Source organism: Oncorhynchus mykiss, chromosome 20 (assembly GCF_013265735.2).
Source record: "Oncorhynchus mykiss isolate Arlee chromosome 20, USDA_OmykA_1.1, whole genome shotgun sequence".
Taxonomy (NCBI): domain Eukaryota; kingdom Metazoa; phylum Chordata; class Actinopteri; order Salmoniformes; family Salmonidae; genus Oncorhynchus; species Oncorhynchus mykiss.
Window position 1 is genome coordinate 9,503,702 of NC_048584.1, and position 19,472 is coordinate 9,523,173.

The following is a 19,472-nucleotide window of genomic DNA, read 5'->3' on the forward strand; positions in this document are numbered from 1 at the left end:
TTGGTAAGGTATTTCATATAAACCATTCATGTCCTAATGTTCTAACAGTAACAATTAAGGTCCCTTTTCAGTTTGACGCCGTGCTTTGTGTAGATAGGTATGTGTTACCCTCGTTGTTTCCATGTGGTGTTCTTTTTCCAAGGGATGTATAGTTTCATAGTTTCTGCCAATATGCATTTCCTCACTCTGTTGATTTATGATTGAATTGTTCATCATATTAATTAAGGTTATATACAATGTCCAGCAGAGCAATAAAATGTCGTGTCTCGTTATACCCTTATGTGTAAAAGGTTTGGAGTTCAGGATTTGCTTTTTTGTTTGTGATTCACTTTATGAAATTCGATCTGGCGCAGACTTTGACTAACTAGATGAGAACGAAGAAAGCATTAAAGGATGATGGTCATCTTAACCAATTTACTGACCAAATTACATTATCACCATAAGGAAAATAATGACACTGCTGTTTATAGACTAACTTTGCTGCTACTTTCCAAATAACCCAAATGATTCCTAACGCACAATCCAACACCGCAAACCTTTTCTGCATTTTGAAGGTTTCTACTTTTTCAGTGATACTATGCCTCTTTATTCTTAGAAATGTATGTAAGACTATCCCAATATCACCTAGAAGCCCAATCCAAAGTCAACACCTTGCCTCTCCATCTAGTCACTTCTGAATCCTTCTTAGATATCTGAAAGAACAGGTTGCGTATAAGCAATATGACATTATAGGCCCACATCTATCCGGTCCGTTCAGATGTACAAGGGGCAATTCAGGAAGTGTGTAGATCTGAGGGGCTGATTTGGTAGTGGGTGCACAGATCAATCAAGTTAGAGTGCATGCAGAATAGTGAGGTCTTTCTGTGGTCCTGTACTGAGCTTTTTGTTGTTGTTATGGTCTTTGGTCGTGCTACTGCCCACTAAATCGACCTCTAGCACCTAACCCAAAGTATCTCCTACAGATCTGAAAGGATTTGATAGGTATGAGAAACATGGAAATACCTCCATTTTGCCCATTTTGGTAAGCTTGGTGGAATTTGAGCCATATTGCTTACACCTATCCAAATCTTTTCAGACTCAAACATGGTTTCTCGTGGTGGTAGGGGCTAGGGAGTTTATCTAGAATGTGGTGTCTGTTCATTGAATACTAACACGGGTCTCTTTTTGTATGCGACAAACCCTCTATATTCAGCCATTATATCATGGTGCTACATATATTTGATAACGTGATTATTAGTTATTTTATTGGGGAAATAATTCTCAATTGTAATTATGAATGGAGGGGCTTAAGTTGCGTTTTTGATTTATTTTGGATACAAACAACAATGGTTTGTTAAGATTGTTGAAATTATTAACACTGGCCCTTGTAATACATATTACGTTGCAGTGTAGGGTTTGTACATTTTTTTGATAGTGTGTCTACTAAAAATGAGGTTTCCTTTCATCATTATGGTAATTTTGTGCTGTGATCAAAGTTTGATAGACAATTCCTTGAATTTGTAAATATATCAAGTGTTTGGGGACAATATTGGTTGTGTTATTGGTTTCTTTGTTTACAATCATTGCAAACGGTTTCCGCATGGCTGTGAAAAGGTCTATCTGTTAGTGATTTTTGTAAGAACTAACTTTTTACACTGAATAAAATGATACTTATAAATTACTATATTTGTTGATGCAGATTTTTTCCAATCTTTGTAGTTAAGATTTCCCTTCACTGGAACTAAGGGGCCTCGTCCGGACCATGAAGAACAGCCACACAACATTATTCCTCCTCCACCAAACTTTACAGTTGGCACTATGCATTGGGGCAGGTAGCATTCTCCTGGCGTTCGCCAAACCCAGATTCATCCGTTAGACTGCCAGATGGTGAAGCGGGATTAATCACGCCAGAGAACGCATTTCCACTGCTCCAGAGGCGGTGAGCTTTACACCACTCCAGCCCACGCTTGGCATTGCGCATGGTGATCTTAGGCTTGTGTGCGGCTGCTAACGATTGTAACTCCGATGTCACTTCCCCCATGCAGTGGACCCAGTGCGTCTCCAGAGTCCTGCAATGAGACTGACTACAGAGATCCGCCAGGCTCAGGTGCTTCCAGTGCTCCACACCACATGCACGTCTGATAGACATCTTGGGTCAAATCTTCCCCAGTGACACAGGTACTATTCTAAGCATACAGTCTGTGTGTGATACCTCCTTTGAGCCTTTGTGTCATCCCAGGTCCCAAAATGCTTGTCCACCATTAGGTTGACCGTTTACTCACCTGAGCAAGGCAGCAGATCCACAGTTAATCCCAATCTAGGTTTATGGCGCCGGCTAATCCCGCTTAATGTTGGCAGTGACCTGGCCAGGCCTGCTAATGTTTGAACTGTCAATGTGGCCAGCAGGACTGAGGCCCACAGGACGGTGATGCACCAATGAACCCTGTCAACCTACTGTAGGCCATGTCAGATCAAGAGCAGTTCACTGGGTGGCTGTTGAAAGAAAAGGGTTTTCATGATGTGAGGTAGATGAAATAAAATCCCTGCTTTCCACAAAACACAATTGGAAGTTTCCCTGAATCACGAAGGAATGAGCAAGAAATCCAGAATTCTCCATCCAGGATTTCTGGAAAACCTGGGAATTTCAGTAAGGTTATCAGATTTTGTCAACCCCTAGCAACAAGAAAAAAAGATGGGGTTGTGAGTTTCTTTTATTGGAAAGCTCAGTTGAACAAAACAGGCAGTCAAACACATTTACCATAGTAAATGGTCCTCAGTCGCCAGCTAGAGTAGGATGAAGTTGTCTCTGATCTAAGGCCAATTTTACATTCCCCCTCCTAGTCCTAATGGTTAGGGTTGGTGGATGGTAAACTGATCCTAGATCAGTAGAGCCAGCTGGTAGAGCAGCTAGTGTAGCTGCAAAGCTCCTCAGGTTTGAACCACAGGTTGATCTCTGTGTTGGCACTCTCTATTGAGTCACTGCCATGGATGATGTTCCTGAAAACAACAAGGGAAGAAAGATGGAGACTTAACGATGGGTTAATTAGTGTCTCTGGATAGAGTTTAGCAAGTACTGGACTTGTCCAAGTGATGTCAATGATCAAAAAAGCTTTTAAAATATCAACACATGTTTACTTAGTAAATGCTTTTGTGTGTTATCTGTTGTGTGTGTAACTAAACGCGGCTTTCTTTTCTTGTTGTATCATGTGCAGTGGTGTGGCGCGATGAATTCTCACCTGCCCACTTGGATGCAGTAGTCCCCTCGGATGGTGCCGGGTTTGGAGTCTGCAGGGTTGGTCTCTCCCAGCATCACTCTGCCCGTCTTCACCACGTTGAACCCTTCCCACACCTGGCACCCACACACAGATGGATAACACTCTACTATCCAAGTACGCTTTATGATCTTCCATTTCGATGCACAGCGGTCAAATACATTTCAAAATACGAGTACTAATGTGAATATGTTCAAGCCTGGCGGCTCAAAGCTATAATTTGACAGTGGTACAGGTAGTGAACGCATGCATGGTGAAATGGTATTAGAAGCGTTAGTGTGCAGGCTTTTCTGTGTTCTTGCAGGGGAAACTAGACCAATTGCACCACTTGTCAATGAAAACAACAAGGAAAGTCTCTCCTACCATGGCAACCACTGGTCCTGAGGTCATGTAGCTGACGAGGCCTGGGAAGAAGGGTCTGTCCTCCAGGTCAGCGTAGTGCTCCCTCAGCAGAGACTCCGGGGCCTGGGTTAGTCAGACACGACATAACACAACAGGTAGTCAGAACCATCAATAAACAATCAATAATCCACCAGAACCATAGACGCACAAGAGGCAGATCACAGCAAAATACAGCGGGCCATGTTGGAACACCAGTGGTGGAATAGCAGAAGTAAAGCAGTGGAGGCTGCTGAGGTGAGGACGGTTCATTATAAATGGCTGGAACGGAGCTAATAGAATGCTATAGAACCCCTGGAAACCATGTGTTTGATACCATTCCACCTATTCCGCTCCAGCCATTACCACGAGCCCGTTCTCCCCAATTAAGGCGCCACCAACCTCCTGTGGAGTAAAGGATCCAGTAACAGTCATGTTGCAACAAAACAAGGGTTTCGTAAAGCTATAGCCTAAATCTGGATACACTCTGCTGTAGTGCATATAGCATCAATCACATGAAGTCACTAGAGTTTATAACTAGGTAACCGTTGAGTGCATGTGTTTAACCTTTAAACAGCCCATTGCAAACAGTGACTATTATCGGTGGGCACTTCTGATCTCTGGGTTCATAGGTCACAAGGCAGCCCTCTTTGGCCACAGACCAACGCAGACAAGATCAGGAGACCTATGCTAAACATACATGTGGTTAAGAAAAGCCAGGATGCTAATCTGCTCACTAGGAACTACCTCAAGGACTAGATGTATTGTATGCCCAAACAATGTGTATTGTATGCCCAAACAATGTGTATTGTATGCCCAAACAATGTGTATTGGCAGTTATTGCTTAGACGATTTGTGTGCTTATTTAGAAAAGCTGTTTAGAAAAGCTGTCAGATAGCCTGTTTACATACTGTTATACAGGCCTGCCATTCAGTCCTACTTATTGGCTATACCATTTTGTCTGGTAATGCGCTGAAAGTGCATAGGACTACAGCCTACATATAAAATAACAGATTCCAGTAAGTAGAATGACGTACCTGGACAAATTTCATCCCCACCATTTTGAAGCCCTTTAGCTCAAATCGCTTGATGATTTCGCCAACAAGCCTCCTCTGAACTCCATCTGGCTTGATGGCAATGAAAGTCCGCTCCTCGTTCGACATGGCGCTACGAGGACAGGAGATAAGGAGTAGAGAGAAGGCTACACAGTGACAGAGGAGAGTGTGATATGAGACAGACAGAGAGGGAAGGAGGGGGTTAAGAGATTGAGGGGATGGAAGAGAGAGAGGATAGAAAAGAGAGAGAGAGGCGAATTCCACCAACTGTAAGAAAACGTTACGCACATTTCGCACATTCAGCTTGGGGTCGCGGTGCCGAGGCCCCCGACTCCCATCATGGGACGATCTCATGGAAGGGGCCAATGACACTGCGCACACTGGACCCCCTTAGCAAGGTAACCCCTCTGCCTTCGCATTTGAAGCCTGACAACTGTCATGATCCGTGGCGTCTTTGATCAGCTGCCAGAAGGTAATCTACCTCATCACCCGCATCAAAATCACCTTAGTGGATGATTTGTTCCAACACATTTCCTAACAACACTGAGCAAATAAAATGTAATAAAATACCACAGCACTAAATGTTTATTCACAAAATACTGATAGGATAATATCCCGAGTGGTGAACATGTGCCTCTCCAGGTAAAACTACGCAGAAAATCACTCACCAAAATGAAATGCATTCACACCAGATGACATATCGCCATAGGAGAGAGTATAGGCTAGGCTATACGACACCTAACAAAAGCTACAAATAGCCTATAACATGTTTCCCGAGATATTAAACGACTAAATATCCCAAATAAAAATTAAACAAGGTTCCAACTAGGTCTATCCCAGTAAGATATAGACATATAATATCAGTTAAATAGGTCACAAACAGGTAGACTATACTATAGCTACAATAGCTTTACTATACCTTGACAACTGATCCTCCGGGTTAGTGACTGACAGGGAGCTGGGCAGGTTATTTTCGCTAATGCGGTGCTTTCAGTAATCCCAATGCAGATTGCAGGAGCGCTACTGGGTTTTACACATGGAGGTGCCCACTGGGCAAAAACTGGTTGAATCAACATTGTTTCCACATCATGCAAAAAAAGCAATGTGATGACGTTGAATCAACATGGATTTGCAAAAGATCATCAACGTAAGGGAGTTATTGATTTTTTTAAACCTAAATCCAATGATGGCATTTTTTGTTTTCACGTTTAATTCACATTAGTTGACAACTCAACCAAATATATGTGAGCAAGACAAAGGAGCTGATCGTGGACTGCAGGAAAAGGATGGCCGAACAGGCCCCCATTAACATCGACGGGGCTGTAGTGGAGCGGGTCCAGAGTTGTAAGTTCCTTGGTGTCCACATCCCCAACAAACTATCATGGTCCAAACACTCCAAGAAAAGTTGTGAAGAGGGAACGACAACCCCTTTTCCCCCTCAGGAGACTGAAAAGATTTGGCATGGGTCCCCAGATCCTCAAAAAGTTCTACAGCTGCACCATCAAGAGCATCCTGACCGGTTGCATCACCGCCTGGTATGGCAACTGTTTAGCATCTGACCATAAGGCGCTACAGAGGATAGTGCATATGGTCCAATACATCACTGGGGCCAAGCTTCCTGCCATCCAGGACCTATAGACTAGGCGGTGTCAGAGGAAGGACCCAAACATTTTCTACTGAACAATTAATGAAATGGCCATTGACGACCCCACCCTTTGTTTTTACACTGCTGCTACACACTGTTTATTATGTATGCATAGTCACTTCACCCCTACCTACATGTACAAATTACCTGGACTAACCTGTACCCCCGCACATTGACTCGGTACTGGTACCCCCTGCATATAGCCTCGCTATTGTTATTTTATTGTGTTACTTTTTTATTGTATTTTTTTTAGTTTATTTAGTAAATATTTTCTTAACTTCTTGAACTGCATTGTTGGTTAAGGGCTTCTAAGTAAGCATTTCATGGTAAGGTCTACACCTTCTGTATTCGGCGCATGTGACAAATACAATTTGATTTGATCAAAACTAAACGTTGAAATGACGTCTGTGCCCAATGGGCAGGGACTGGCAAACTGGTTCATGGAAAGCCATTAGAAGTAGAGGTCGACCGATTTATGATTTTTCAACGCTGATACCGATTATTGGAGGACCAAAAAAGCCGATGCCGATTAATCGGACAATTCTTTATTTTTTTGTAATAATGACAATTACAACAATACTGAATTAACACTTATTTTAACTTAATACAAAGCATCAATAAAATCAATTTAGCCTCAAATAAATAATGAAACATGTTCAATTTGGTTTAAATAATGCAAAAACAAAGTGTTGGAGAAGAAAGTAATATGTGCCATGTAAAAATATGTGCCATGTAAAAAAGCTAAAGTTTAAGTTCCTTGCTCAGAACATGAGAACATATGAAAGTTGGTGGTTCCTTTTAACATGAGACTTCAATATTCCAAGGTAAGAGGTTGTAGGTTGTAGTTAATATAGTATTTATAGGACTATTTCTCTCTATACTATTTGTATTTCATATACCTTTGACTATTGGATGTTCTTATAGGCACTTTAGTATTGCCAGTGTGTAACAGTATAAAGCTGCTGGCAAAACGCAGGAAAGTGCTGTTTGAATGAATGCTTATGAGCCCGCTGCTGCCTACCCATCGCTCAGTCAGACTGCCCTATCAAATATCAAATCATAGGCTTAATTATAACATAATAACACACAGAAATACGAACCTTTGGTCATTAATATGTTCGAATCCGAAAACTATAATTTCGAAAGCACAACATTTATTATTTCAGTGAAATACGGAACCGTTCGGTATTTTATCTAATGGGTGGTATCCCTAAGTCTAAATACTGCTGTTACATTGTACAACCTTCAATATTATGTCATAATTACGTAAAATTCTGGCAAATTAGTTCGTAACGAGCCAAGCGGCCAAAACTGTTGCATATACCCTGACTCTGCGTGCAATGAACGCAAGAGAAGTGATACAATTTCACCTGGTTAATATTGCCTGCTAACCTGGATTTCTTTTAGCTAAATATGCAGGTTTAAAAATATATACTTCTGTGTATTGATTTTAAGAAAGGCATTGATGTTTATGGTTAGGTACAGTCGTGCAACAATTGTGCTTTTTTCGCAAATGCGCTTTTGTTAAATCATCCCCCGTTTGGCGAAGTTGGCTGTCTTTGTTCGGAAGAAATAGTCTTCACACAGTTCGCAACGAGCCAGGCGGCCCAAACTGCTGCATATACCCTGACTCTATTGCAAGAGAAGTGACACAATTTACCTAGTTAAAATAAATTAATGTTAGCAGGCAATATTAACTAAATATGCAGGTTTAAAAATATACACTGTATACTTGTGTATTAATTTTAAGAAAGGCATTCATGTTTATGGTTAGATACACGCTGGAGCAATGACAGTCTTTTTTTGCGAATGCACACCATCGACTATATGCAACGCAGGACACGCTAGATAAACTAGTAATATCATCAACCATGTGTAGTTAACTAGTGATTATGATTGATTGATTGTTTTTTTTTCTAAGATAAGTTTAATGCTAACTAGCAACTTACCTTGGCTTCTTACTGCATTCGCGTAACAGGCAGGCTCCTCGTGGAGTGCAATGAGAGGCAGGTGGTTAGTGTTGGACTAGTTAACTGTAAGGTTATCAGATTGAATCCCTGAGCTGACAAGGTAAGAATCTGTCGTTCTGCCCCTGAACAAGGCAGTTAAACCACCGTTCCTAGGCCGTCATTGAAAATAAGAATGTGTTCTTAACTGACTTGCATAGTGGTAAAAAATATTTGAAAAATCGGCCAAATCGGTGTCCAAAAATACAGATTTCCAATTGTTATGAAAACTTCAAATTGGCCCTAATTAATCGGCCATTCCGATTAATCGGTCGACCTCTACTAGGAATATTGAAGACTCATGTTAAAAGGAACCACCAGCTTTCATATTTTCTCATGTTCTGAGCAAGGATCTCAAACATGAGCTTTTTTTCCATGGCACATATTGCACTTTTACGCTCTTTTCCAACACTGTGTTTTTGCATTATTTAAACCAAATTGAACATGTTTCATTATTTATTTGAGACTAAATTGATTTTATTGATGCTTTATATTAAGTTAAAATAAAAGTGTTCATTGTTCATTCCGTATTGTTGTAATTGCCATTATTAGAAATATATATTTATATATATATATATATATATATTTTTATATATAAAAATCGGCCGATTAATCAGTATCGGCTTTTTTTGGGGTCCTCCAATAATCGGTATCGTCATTGAAAAATCATAATAGGTCGACCTCTAATACATACAGTAAGGCCAATATTACAAATAGACTTACATAATGCAGCGACCCTGGTTTATAAACGCAGATATTGACTCTGCCACATAAGCATGCTTAAGTGGCACAGTACGCTGGGCTTTTGGCTAGAAGGTTGTGGGTTCGAGCCGCTCTCCCTGCCTGTTTCATTACGTTGGTGTCAGAAGTCGTAGTGATGTAATGAAACAAGGCAAGGATTCCTGCCTGCTTCATGGTAGAATTGCAGGAAATTCAACTTTTTCTCTCAGCAAATTTCTGCAGGCCCACCCACCAACTAATTACTGGCTATGCTTCTGCAATGAGTGATTATACAGAAATAATAATAGTGTCCATAACCACTGTGTACACAAAGAGTACCATTAACAGGGCTAAACAAAGGCTGGTACATACAGGCTTCAATTAGCAAAATAGCGCTCGCGCCTGCAAGCACAACCACACTGCCATGAGGCAAAGGCATGCACACTAGCATGATGTAGCACTAACAAAGCAATGCCGCGGCATTTGCATGTAACCACATAATGTCACAACTAAGTAATAACCATTAGCTAATATTCATGAGGCAAACAATGTGAGCAAATAGTAGGCCTATACAAACATCAAAGAGAAGCCATATCAGGCGAACAGCTAGTCTAGCAATCTACCATTACTCAACAGATAAAGGTGAAATTAACCACTAATGGCAATTAACACTCGGGCTTTCAATAGAATTACGATATAACCTCAAACAATACTCACTAGTATCTGAACGCACACAAAACAGTTGTAGAAAAGTTGGGAGCCACTCTTCAGATGGTCACCCTCACTCAGTAAGCGATCTCACCAAAGATTTTGTATAACTAAACCTCAAGGAGTGAGATGCGTGAACAGCTAAACTGTGATTGGCTGGGATCAAATTAACCATATAATGGATAAAAGAGTAAACTGCATGAGTGGCGAGCAGTGTTCCCATCATGTGTCTGAAGCTTCCCGGCGGTCCCAGAGAGCAAATCAAGTGCACTAGGCCTACTGCTGGCCAATCAGATGGCTTAGATGACCGTGTCTGCATTAACGTATCAGGCATAACGTAACCATGGCTAGAGAGTGTCAACGAACACAGCAAAGAGATGCTGTTTTTATGAGTGTGTTCATGCTTAAGTTCCTTCTCAGCACTGTCAACACTTTTATAAGGCATAACATGGGTGTTCTTCCTATTTCCACTCGGCTCTACAACAAACACTGCAGCAGTAATGAATGAGTAGGAAAGTGTATCTAGGCTTGCATTGTTGTTATTATTAGCGGCTTGGGTCTTTTTTAATATCAAGGAATATTTCACTTTCTCTGTTCATAGGAGTAACAACAGAAGTTTGTACATGAGGCAGAAATAATGAGATGCGACTCGAGTTTTGCAATCAGCTGGAAGATGGTGTCCCCTTTTGGTCAGTGTTAGTGCAGAAAAGGGAGAGCTGAGGGATGGATGTTGAGAGACCAACCCTCAGCCCTAATCTATGGATTTCACATGACTGAGAATACAGATAAGCATCTGTTGGTCACATATACTTGAAAGAAAATGGGCCTCACAATGGATCTCAGGATCTCACACAGTATTTCTGTGCATTCAAATTGCCATCAATAAAATTAAATTGTGTTTGTTGTCGGTAGCTTATGCCTGCCCATACCATAAACCCACCGACCACCATGGGGCACTCTGTTCACAACATTGACATCAGCAAATCTCTCGCCCACATGACGCCATCCATGTGGTCTGCGGTTGTGAGGCCAGTTGGACATACTGCCAAATTCTCTAAAACGACATTGGAGGCAGCTTATGGTAGAGAGATGAACATTCAATTCTCTGGCAACAGCGCTGGTGGACATTCCTGCAGTCAGCATGACAATTGCATGCTCCCTCAAAACTTGAGACATCTGTGGCATTGTGTTGTGTGACAAAACATTTTATTGTCCCCAGCACAAAGTGCACCTGTGTAATGATCATGTTGTTTATTCAGCTTCCTGATATGCCTCAGCTGTCACGTGGATGGATTATTTTGGCAAGGAAGAAATGCTTTTTAAACAAATTTGTACACAAAATTTGAAATAAATATTATTGTGCCTATGGAACATTTCTGGGATCTTTTATTTCAGTTCATGAAACATGGGACCAACACTTTACCTGTTGCGTTTATATTTTTGATTCGTGTAATAGGCTACATGTTTGACTCAATCTGTGTAATGTTTTTACTATAGACTACACATTGGTGAATTAACTTGAGTCAAATATAATTGGGCGAAAATTTTGCGTGGAATTTAATTAAAAAATGTACTCTCAGGCAAGGAAAAGAAACAAAAACTGAGTTGGGAAAAAGGTAGCCTACTACAGACAGTAGAGTCTATGTGTACAAAGCATACTTGTAATGAATGACCTGTTGGGATTGTCATAGTTTGGTTATCACTCACAATGAAGGATGTGTCACCATGCAGCAACAACACTGCAGACACCAGACTAGTATGCTAAACCGGTTTGCCTGCTAGGCTACACCGACAGCCTCATTGCATTTTGGTATGCCAGAAGTGAATATGCCAGAAGTACATTCAGCCTCATTGCATTTTGGTATGCCAGAAGTACATTCAGCCTCATTGCATTTTGGTATGCCAGAAGTACATTCAGCCTCATTGCATTTTGGTATGCCAGAAGTACATTCAGCCTCATTGCATTTTGGTATGCCAGAAGTACATTCAGCCTCCTTGCATTTCGGTACACCAGAATTATAATAATTTCCAATGAAATGCTGCGTTTGCCTTGCAGCATTGCAGAGGCAGTTGCAGTGTGTTCTGTGTGGTGCATATGTTGGATTTATCGAATGTATGCTCAAACTGTATGAGTAGATGGCTTGACAGAAATGGTAGCAGAAGGTGAATGTTGAACTTTTGTTGCATACATATCCAGATGATGCTACCATTTTGCGCAAAGATGCTATCACAGTTGCAGTAGGTGACTGACAAACAGCATAGTTAAGGAAGGGGGAGGTAGGAGGTGGGTGGTTTGATGGAGAGATGTTGGATGGGTGGGATTGAGGGAATGGGATGGGAGGTTAGGGGTGGAGGCTCACTTCTTGCTTCCAAAGTAAAATGATCAATACTTTGTACCTACAGTACATAAAAAGTGACTGTTGGTAGGATAAAAAACTATCAATATACATGCAAAAACACAGGTATTAGAACAAAACATTCTGAAGATCAACCTGCAATTGAGCATGCTGGGAAATATGATAATGATGGGTGAGGTTTTGAGTGGTTTTGAGCAAACATTAATTTGTAATTTTACTCAATAAGGTTGTTCAAATTCAGCTCACTTTGAGCAGAGTTTGTTGATTCAACATACAATTTTAAGGCAACCAGCTTCAATAGGATTCTGAGTCGGCGCAAAATTTGGGCATATAGCTGAACCAACATACAGTGTTGCCTTCCAAAGACAAACATGAATTTGTAAAACGACTCAACAAGTAATATGCATTCAGCTAACTGTGAGGAATTTTGTTGAGTAAACAAACGTTCACGCATTGACTAAATTTCTCTTCTCTTTTCTCTGTGTACCTCAGTGATGTCACTCTTGCTGCTGGTGATTCTCTGATCCACCTCTACGCAGACGACACCATTCTGTATACTTCTGGCCCTTCTTTGGACACTGTGTTAACTAACCTCCAGACGAGCTTCAATGCCATACAACTCTCCTTCCGTGGCCTCCAACTACTCTTAAATGCAAGTAAAACTAAATGTATGCTCTTCAACCGATCGCTGCACACACCTGACCGCCTGTCCAGCATCACTACTCTGGATGGTTCTGACTTAGAATGTGGACAACTACAAATACCTAGGTGTCTGGTAAGACTGTAAACTCTCCTTCCAGAATCACATTAAGCATCTCCAATCCAAAATTAAATCTAGAATCGGCTTCCTATTTTGCAACAAAGCATCCTTCACTCATGCTGCCAAACATACCCTCGTAAAACTATCTATCCTACCGGTCCTTGACTTCGGAGATGTCATTTACAAAATAGTCTCCAACACTCTACTCTGCAAATTGGATGCAGTCTATCACAGTGCCATCTGTTTTGTCACCAAAGCCCCATGTACTACCCACCACTGCGACCTGTACGCTCTCGTTGGCTGATCCTCGCTTCACATTCGTTGCCAAACACACTGCTCCAGGTCATCTATAAGTCTTTGCTAGATAAAGCCCCGCCTTATCTCAGCTCACTGGTCACCATAGCAGCACCCACCCGTAGCACGCGCTCCAGCAGGTATATTTCATTGGTCACCCCCAAAGCCAATTCCTCCTTTGGCTGCCTTTCCTTCCAGTTCTCTGCTGCCAATGACTGCAATGAACTGCAAAAATAACTGAAGCTGAAGACTCAGATGTTATTTGTTTGATTTATTTTGCTTCTTTGCACCCCAGTATCTCTACTTGCACACTCTTCTTCTGCACATCTATCACTCCTGTGTTTAATTGCTATTTTGTAATTATTTCCCCACTATGGCCTGTTTATTGCCTTGCCTCCCTTGTCCTACCTCATTTGCACACATTGTATATAGACATTTTCTTTTGTGATATTGACTGTATGTTTGTTTATTCCATGTGTAACTCTGTGTTGTTGTTTGTGTCGCACTGCTTTGCTTTATCTTGGCCAGGTCGCAGTTGTAAATGAGAACTTGTTCTCAACTAGCCTACCTGGTTAAATAAAGGTGAAATAAATTCTTAGGTAAATAAAAATTATTGTCCTTCTGAAGTCCACCCAACTCACAGAATAACACTGATTAAGCAATTGTTTTTTGTATTTTTTTACAGTGCACTCCTACTCTGAGACACTTTGTGGACATGGGCCCAGATCACAAACCTGGTTGGGGTAGTCTGGTGGAATGCTAATGGGTGCATCTCAATAGTCTAATGTGGCATCATCTCCTCATCTCCTTCCCTAAAGAACATTACACTGGTGTGAAAGAGTTGGACAGGTGAAACCAGGAAGGCCATATTAGACTATTGAGATGCATCTCTGCTATACATCCGATTCAAACCTAAAAGGTGCTGGCTGACCTCTCTGACTTTAGTCAGGTGATGGTGTGAATTCCATCAATGTTGAGACTAAAACAGGCTCACCACTTAAACTTCTTATGGCTGCAGGGGCAGTATTGAGTAGCTTGGATGAAAGGTGCCCAGAGTAAGCTGCTCCTCAGTCTCAGTTGCTAATATATGCATATTATTATTAGTATTGGATAGGAAACACTCTGAAGTTTGAATGATGTCTGTGAGTATAACAGAACTCATATGGCAGGCAAAAAGCTGAGAAGAAATCCAAACAGGAAGTGAGAAATCTGAGGTTGGTCGATTTTCAACCCAGGTCGTATTGAATTCACAGTGAGATATGAATGAAATTGCACTTCCTAGGGCTTCCACTAAATGTCAACCGCCTTTAGAAACTTGAATGAGGCTTCTACTGTGTTTTGGGACTGAATAATAAATGGCTCTCCAGCCATTTCCTGGTCACACACATTCCACATGATATCGCCCTGCATTCCGTTGCTCCTCTAGACACAAAGGAATTCTCCGGTTGGAACTTTATTGAAGATTTTTGATAAAAACATCCTAATGATTGATTCTATACTTAGTTTGAAATGTTTCTTCAACCTGTAATATAACTTTTTGGAGTTTTTGTCCGAAGTAATGCTCGACCTGCACAAGCGTTTAGATTTGTATACCTAACGCGCTAACAAAAGTAGCTACTTCAACATAAATAGCGGACATTATTGAACAAATCAAGCATTTATTGTGGAACTAGGATTCCTGGGAGTGCATTCTGATGAAGATCATCAAAGGTAAGGGAATATTTATCATGTAATTTCTGGTTTATGTTGACTCCAACATGGCGGATAATTTTATTATTTTTCTGAGCGCTGTCTCAGATTATTGCATGGTTTGCTTTTTCCGTAAAGTTTTTTTTAAATCTGACACAGCGGTTGCATTAAAGGAGAGGTATATTGATAATTCCATGTGTATAACTTGTATTATCATCTACATTTATGATGAGTATTTCTGTTGAATCGATGAGGCTATCACTGGATGTTTTTGGAACTAGTGAACAATGCGCCAATGTAAACTCAGATTTTTTAATATAAATATTAACTTTATCAAGCAAAACATACATGTATTGTGTAACATGAAGTCCTATGAGTGTCATCTGATGAAGATCATCAAAGGATAATGATTCATTTTATCTCTTTGTGCTTTTTGTGACTCCTATCTTTGGCTGGAAAAATGGCTGTGTTTATTCTGTGGCTTGGTGGTGACCTAACATAATCGTTTGTGGTGCTTTCGCTGTAAAGCATATTTGAAATCGGACACTGTGGCGGGATTAACACCAAGACTACCTTTAAAACGGTATAAAATACATGTATGTTTGAGGAATTTTAATTATGAGATTTCTGTTTTGAATTTGGCGCCCTGCACTTTCACTGGCTCATATCATCCCATTAACGGGATTGCAGCCCTAAGAAGTTTTAAGAATGTACCTGTAAACATAGTAAATGTTCATCACATCTTATAAATGTTTTTTTTAAATCCCGTATAGTTACATATACACAGCTGCAGGGCTCTCCAGAGGGTGGTGCGGTCAGCCCAACACATCACTGGGGGCACACTGCCTGCCCTCCAGGACATCTACCGCACTTGGTGTCACAGAAAGGCCAAGAAGATCGTCAAGGACCTCAGCCACCAGAGCCACGGTCTTTTCACCATGCTACCATCTAGAAGGCGGAGACAGTACAGGTGCATCAAAGTTGGGACCGAGAGACTTAGCTTCTATCTCCAGGCCATCAGACTGTTAAACAGTCACCACTAGCCTTAGTCACTGTTCTAGTCGGCTACCAACTGGTATTCTACCCTGTACCTTAGAGTCTGCTGCCCTATATCTATAGAGTCATTGAACACTGGCCACTGTAATAATGGTTACAGACAAAATACACTATTATTATAGGTATATTTATAGTTCAGTCTCTGACATTGCTCGTTCTGATATTTCTTTAATTTCTTTATTTTTCTGGATTATGTGTGTATATATTTATATTTTTTTTATTTTTTATTACTAGATATTACTGAACTGTTGGAGCTAGAAACACAAGCATTTCATTGCACCTGCGATAAGATCTGCAAATCTGTATACGTGACCAACACCATTTGATTTGAGTGCTGTAATGCTGAATGTAATGGGCACCGCTATTACAGTTTACACACCTGATTAAACTTGTCAATTAACACAAGAAGAACGCCTATGGAATTATAACAATATAATATGGCTAACCAGAATTTAAAAACTTTATGGTTTTTCTTAAGGATCTACAAAGAACTTTTGAGAAAAATAAAATGTTATTTATAGAACCATTCGCCATAAAGGTTCTTTAAAGAACCATAAAAAAGGGTTCTATATAGTCCCAAAAAGGGTTATTGTAACCATAGCGGAACCCTTTTTTTGGGTGTTATATAGAACCTTAGGAAAGGATTCTTTATAGCACCATGAAGATTCCATTTAGAACCTTATGAACATTACAGAACCTTAAAAAAATGTTATATATAGCACCAACAAATCTGCTATGATTACAAGCCAAACAACCCTTATTTGGCACTATGTAGAAGTGTTGTATGTAGAACTGTTTTTATTGTGTATGATCTACATACTCATCTCCTCTCCCTGTAACTTAAACTTCATTCTGTGAAAACGGACTGAGAATTTTAGAGCAACTCCCCTGAACCTTTTTAGTATGAAAACATTTGAAATCTCAACCCTGACTCAAATCTCCCTCTGAGATGGAATCTACTTCATCCCAGAGCTTTTGGCCCGTGTCCCAGTCAGTGTTTACTACTAAGACCAGTCTCTTTCTGCAAGCTGGCTGACCATTACACAAGGAAAGCAGCTTCTGCAGACACAAGTATTTGTAGAGAAGCTCCCTGTTTATTAGTGTGAGCATTAGACAGGTAGAGGAAGTGTGGTTCTACAAAAACACGGGGTGATGCTTCACTGGTTCTTTACACACACACACACACACACACACGGAAGTCTCACTAGTCACTGTCTTGTCCTCCCTCCTATCTCCATGCATTCCTAAACCATGATTCATCATTCATCACCCTTTCAGCTTCTCCTCTTCTATGTGCTCCCTCTCTCTCAGCTCAGTGTGTCTAATGGAATAACAAGCACTAGCTTGCCAGGCCTGCCACACGAGCTGAACAGCAAACCAGCAGCCAGAACCTCTCCAAGCCTTTCCCTTCCCTCTCCTCCCCAATCCACAGCGCTCACCGAATGGATAGCTAATTCCTTCTCCTAATTTCCTGACTCTGCTGCCTGGATGACTGGTAGACCCAGTCCTATTTTTACCAGGGTTTAAGACCAGGATTAGGAGCCTCGGCAGCCAAGTGGTACTGTTTAATACCCATGTTTTAATATGGAGCTATTCCGGAGCGGCTGTTGATCGTAAACGTTATTCACTCAACTCCTGAAATCTGGTTAGGCTGCTCTGTGTGTGTGTGCATGCAGATTGTAGTTCTGTTGTATGGGGCTACTATAACGTTCCTCTGGGGAGGTGTAGTAGACAGACTAGGTGGTATAGTAATTGTACTTAAGTGTGTGTCAGCTTAGGGGTTTTATGGCCGTGTCTCTGTATGTGGAGTTCATGTTTCATTGAGAATGTGGTGCGCTGTGTGTAAGCAGGGAGTTGTTTGTGTTGTAATAGCTTGTAATGGTGTGTGATCATTCTATACTGCAGCAGAGGCATCACCATTCATGGAAGGGTGAAAATGGCACAGATTCACCCAGAGAGAAATGTATAGATATTGAGTTGTCAAGGGAAAAGGTTGGCCTAATGGTAGTTGCAGATCGGCTGGAATGCAGGGTTGGGCTCAATTCAGAATTTTGGAATTGACTCCCATTCAACTCACGAGTTTAAATTCTAATTGAACTTGCAACAACCCACAGGATGTAAAATTTGAGTTTGAGTGACAGGAAATATTTAATTCAGTGCAATTCAAAGAAATTCCATAGAATTTCCATGGAGTCTGACCGGTCACACTACCAGATACCAAAAAATATCACTTTTTCTATAAAACAATGTTCATATATTCTTTTAATCTTTGTGCTTAGATGCTTAGAATAGCCAATTACATTTCCACCAACAATTTCATTTGTTTGGCTTCTTTTTGAAGGCCTCAGGATCAACTGGTTAAATGAATGCATTCTGGGAAGTATAGTATTTTCCCCATATTGAACAAAATGTAATGATTAATGAAATACACATGAAACACCTTCCTAATATTGAGTTGCACCCCCTTTTGCCCTCAAGACAGCCTCAATTTGTTGGGTCATGGACTACAAGGTGTCGAAAGTGTTCCACAGGGATGCTGGCCCATGTTGACTCCAATGCTTCCCACAGTCGTGGCAAGTTGGCTGGATGTCCTTTAGGTGGAGGACCATTCTTTAAAAAAATGGTTGTTGTAATTTTCACCCCCCTTCTCTCCCCAATTTCGTAATTACGATCTTGTCTCATTGCTGCAACTCCACAATGGGCACGGGAGAGGCGAAGGTCGAGTCATGCGTCCTTCAAAACATGACCCGCCAAGCATCGCTTCTTAACACCTGCACTCTTAACCCGGAAGCCAACTGCACCAATGTGTTGTAGAAAACACTGTTCAACTGACAACCACAGTCAGCCTGCAGGCACCCAGCCCACCACAAGGAGTCACTAGAGTGCAATGAGACAAGTAAAGCTACCACAGCTGGGCCAATTGTGCGCCGCCCTATGGGACTCCCGATCACAGCTGGTTGTGACACAGCCAGGGATCAAACCTTAGGCTGTAGTGATGCTGCAACACTGCGATGCAGTGCCTCAATAAGCTGATTAAACGTTATGATCATTACACAGGTGCACCTTGTGCTGGGGGCAATTAAAAGCCACTTTAAAATGTGCAGTTTCATCACACAAGACAATGCCACAGATGTCTCAAATTTTGAGGGAGCGTGCAATTGGCATGCTGACTGCAGGAATGTCCACCAGAGCTGTTGCCAGAGAATTGGATGTTCATTTCTGTATCTTAAGCTTCCTCCAACATCGTTTTAGAGAATTTGGCAGTATGTCCAACCGACCTCACAACAGCAGACCACGTGTAACCACGCCAGCCCAGAACCTGTGAGGGGATGCTGAGGAGTATTTCTGTCTAATAAAGACATTTTTGTTCAGTATAGAATAGAAAGAGGCATTTGAATTTCAATGAATTCAATGATATTTCCCTTTAACGGGACAAAAATATAGAATTTAAAAAATGACTAATTCAAATTCAATAATTTAATTTGGAATATATGAGGCACTCTCAATTCTGGTGACATTTAAAAGGGCCTGAGAGGGACAGCTATTGCATAAG

The 19,472-nt window shown here is 41.0% G+C and overlaps 1 protein-coding gene across 3 annotated transcripts; it reads right to left on the reverse strand.

The window, feature by feature from the left end:
- Window positions 1-2,672: 2,672 nt before the first annotated feature.
- On the reverse strand, window positions 2,673-9,997 carry nme2a (NME/NM23 nucleoside diphosphate kinase 2a). Of its 3 annotated transcripts, XM_036955727.1 has the most exons (6): window positions 9,773-9,995; window positions 5,604-5,707; window positions 4,667-4,830; window positions 3,615-3,716; window positions 3,216-3,328; window positions 2,673-2,976 (listed from the first exon to the last, which is right to left on the reverse strand). In XM_036955727.1, the coding sequence occupies exons 3-6, from the start codon at window positions 4,790-4,792 to the stop codon at window positions 2,862-2,864; spliced, it is 456 nt and encodes a 151-aa protein (XP_036811622.1). In that variant the 5' UTR covers window positions 4,793-4,830; window positions 5,604-5,707; window positions 9,773-9,995; the 3' UTR covers window positions 2,673-2,861. The 3 variants fall into 3 exon arrangements, with proteins under 3 accessions (XP_036811622.1, XP_021431341.1, XP_021431342.1); XM_021575666.2 differs by lacking the exon at window positions 5,604-5,707 and having other exon boundaries at window positions 9,773-9,997; XM_021575667.2 differs by lacking the exon at window positions 5,604-5,707 and having other exon boundaries at window positions 4,667-4,796; window positions 9,773-9,996.
- Between the last annotated feature and the right edge of the window lie 9,475 nt (window positions 9,998-19,472).

Excerpts from the sequence above, each read along its gene's own strand:
- nme2a (XM_021575666.2), bottom strand. The coding sequence starts at position 4,792 with ATGTCGAACGAGGAGCGGACTTTCATTGCCATCAAGCCAGATGGAGTT. Across the intron at positions 3,717-4,666 it reads TGGGGATGAAATTTGTCCAG|GCCCCGGAGTCTCTGCTGAG; the intron begins GTACGTCATTCT and ends TGACTAACCCAG. Across the intron at positions 3,329-3,614 it reads CAGGACCAGTGGTTGCCATG|GTGTGGGAAGGGTTCAACGT; the intron begins GTAGGAGAGACT and ends TGTGGGTGCCAG.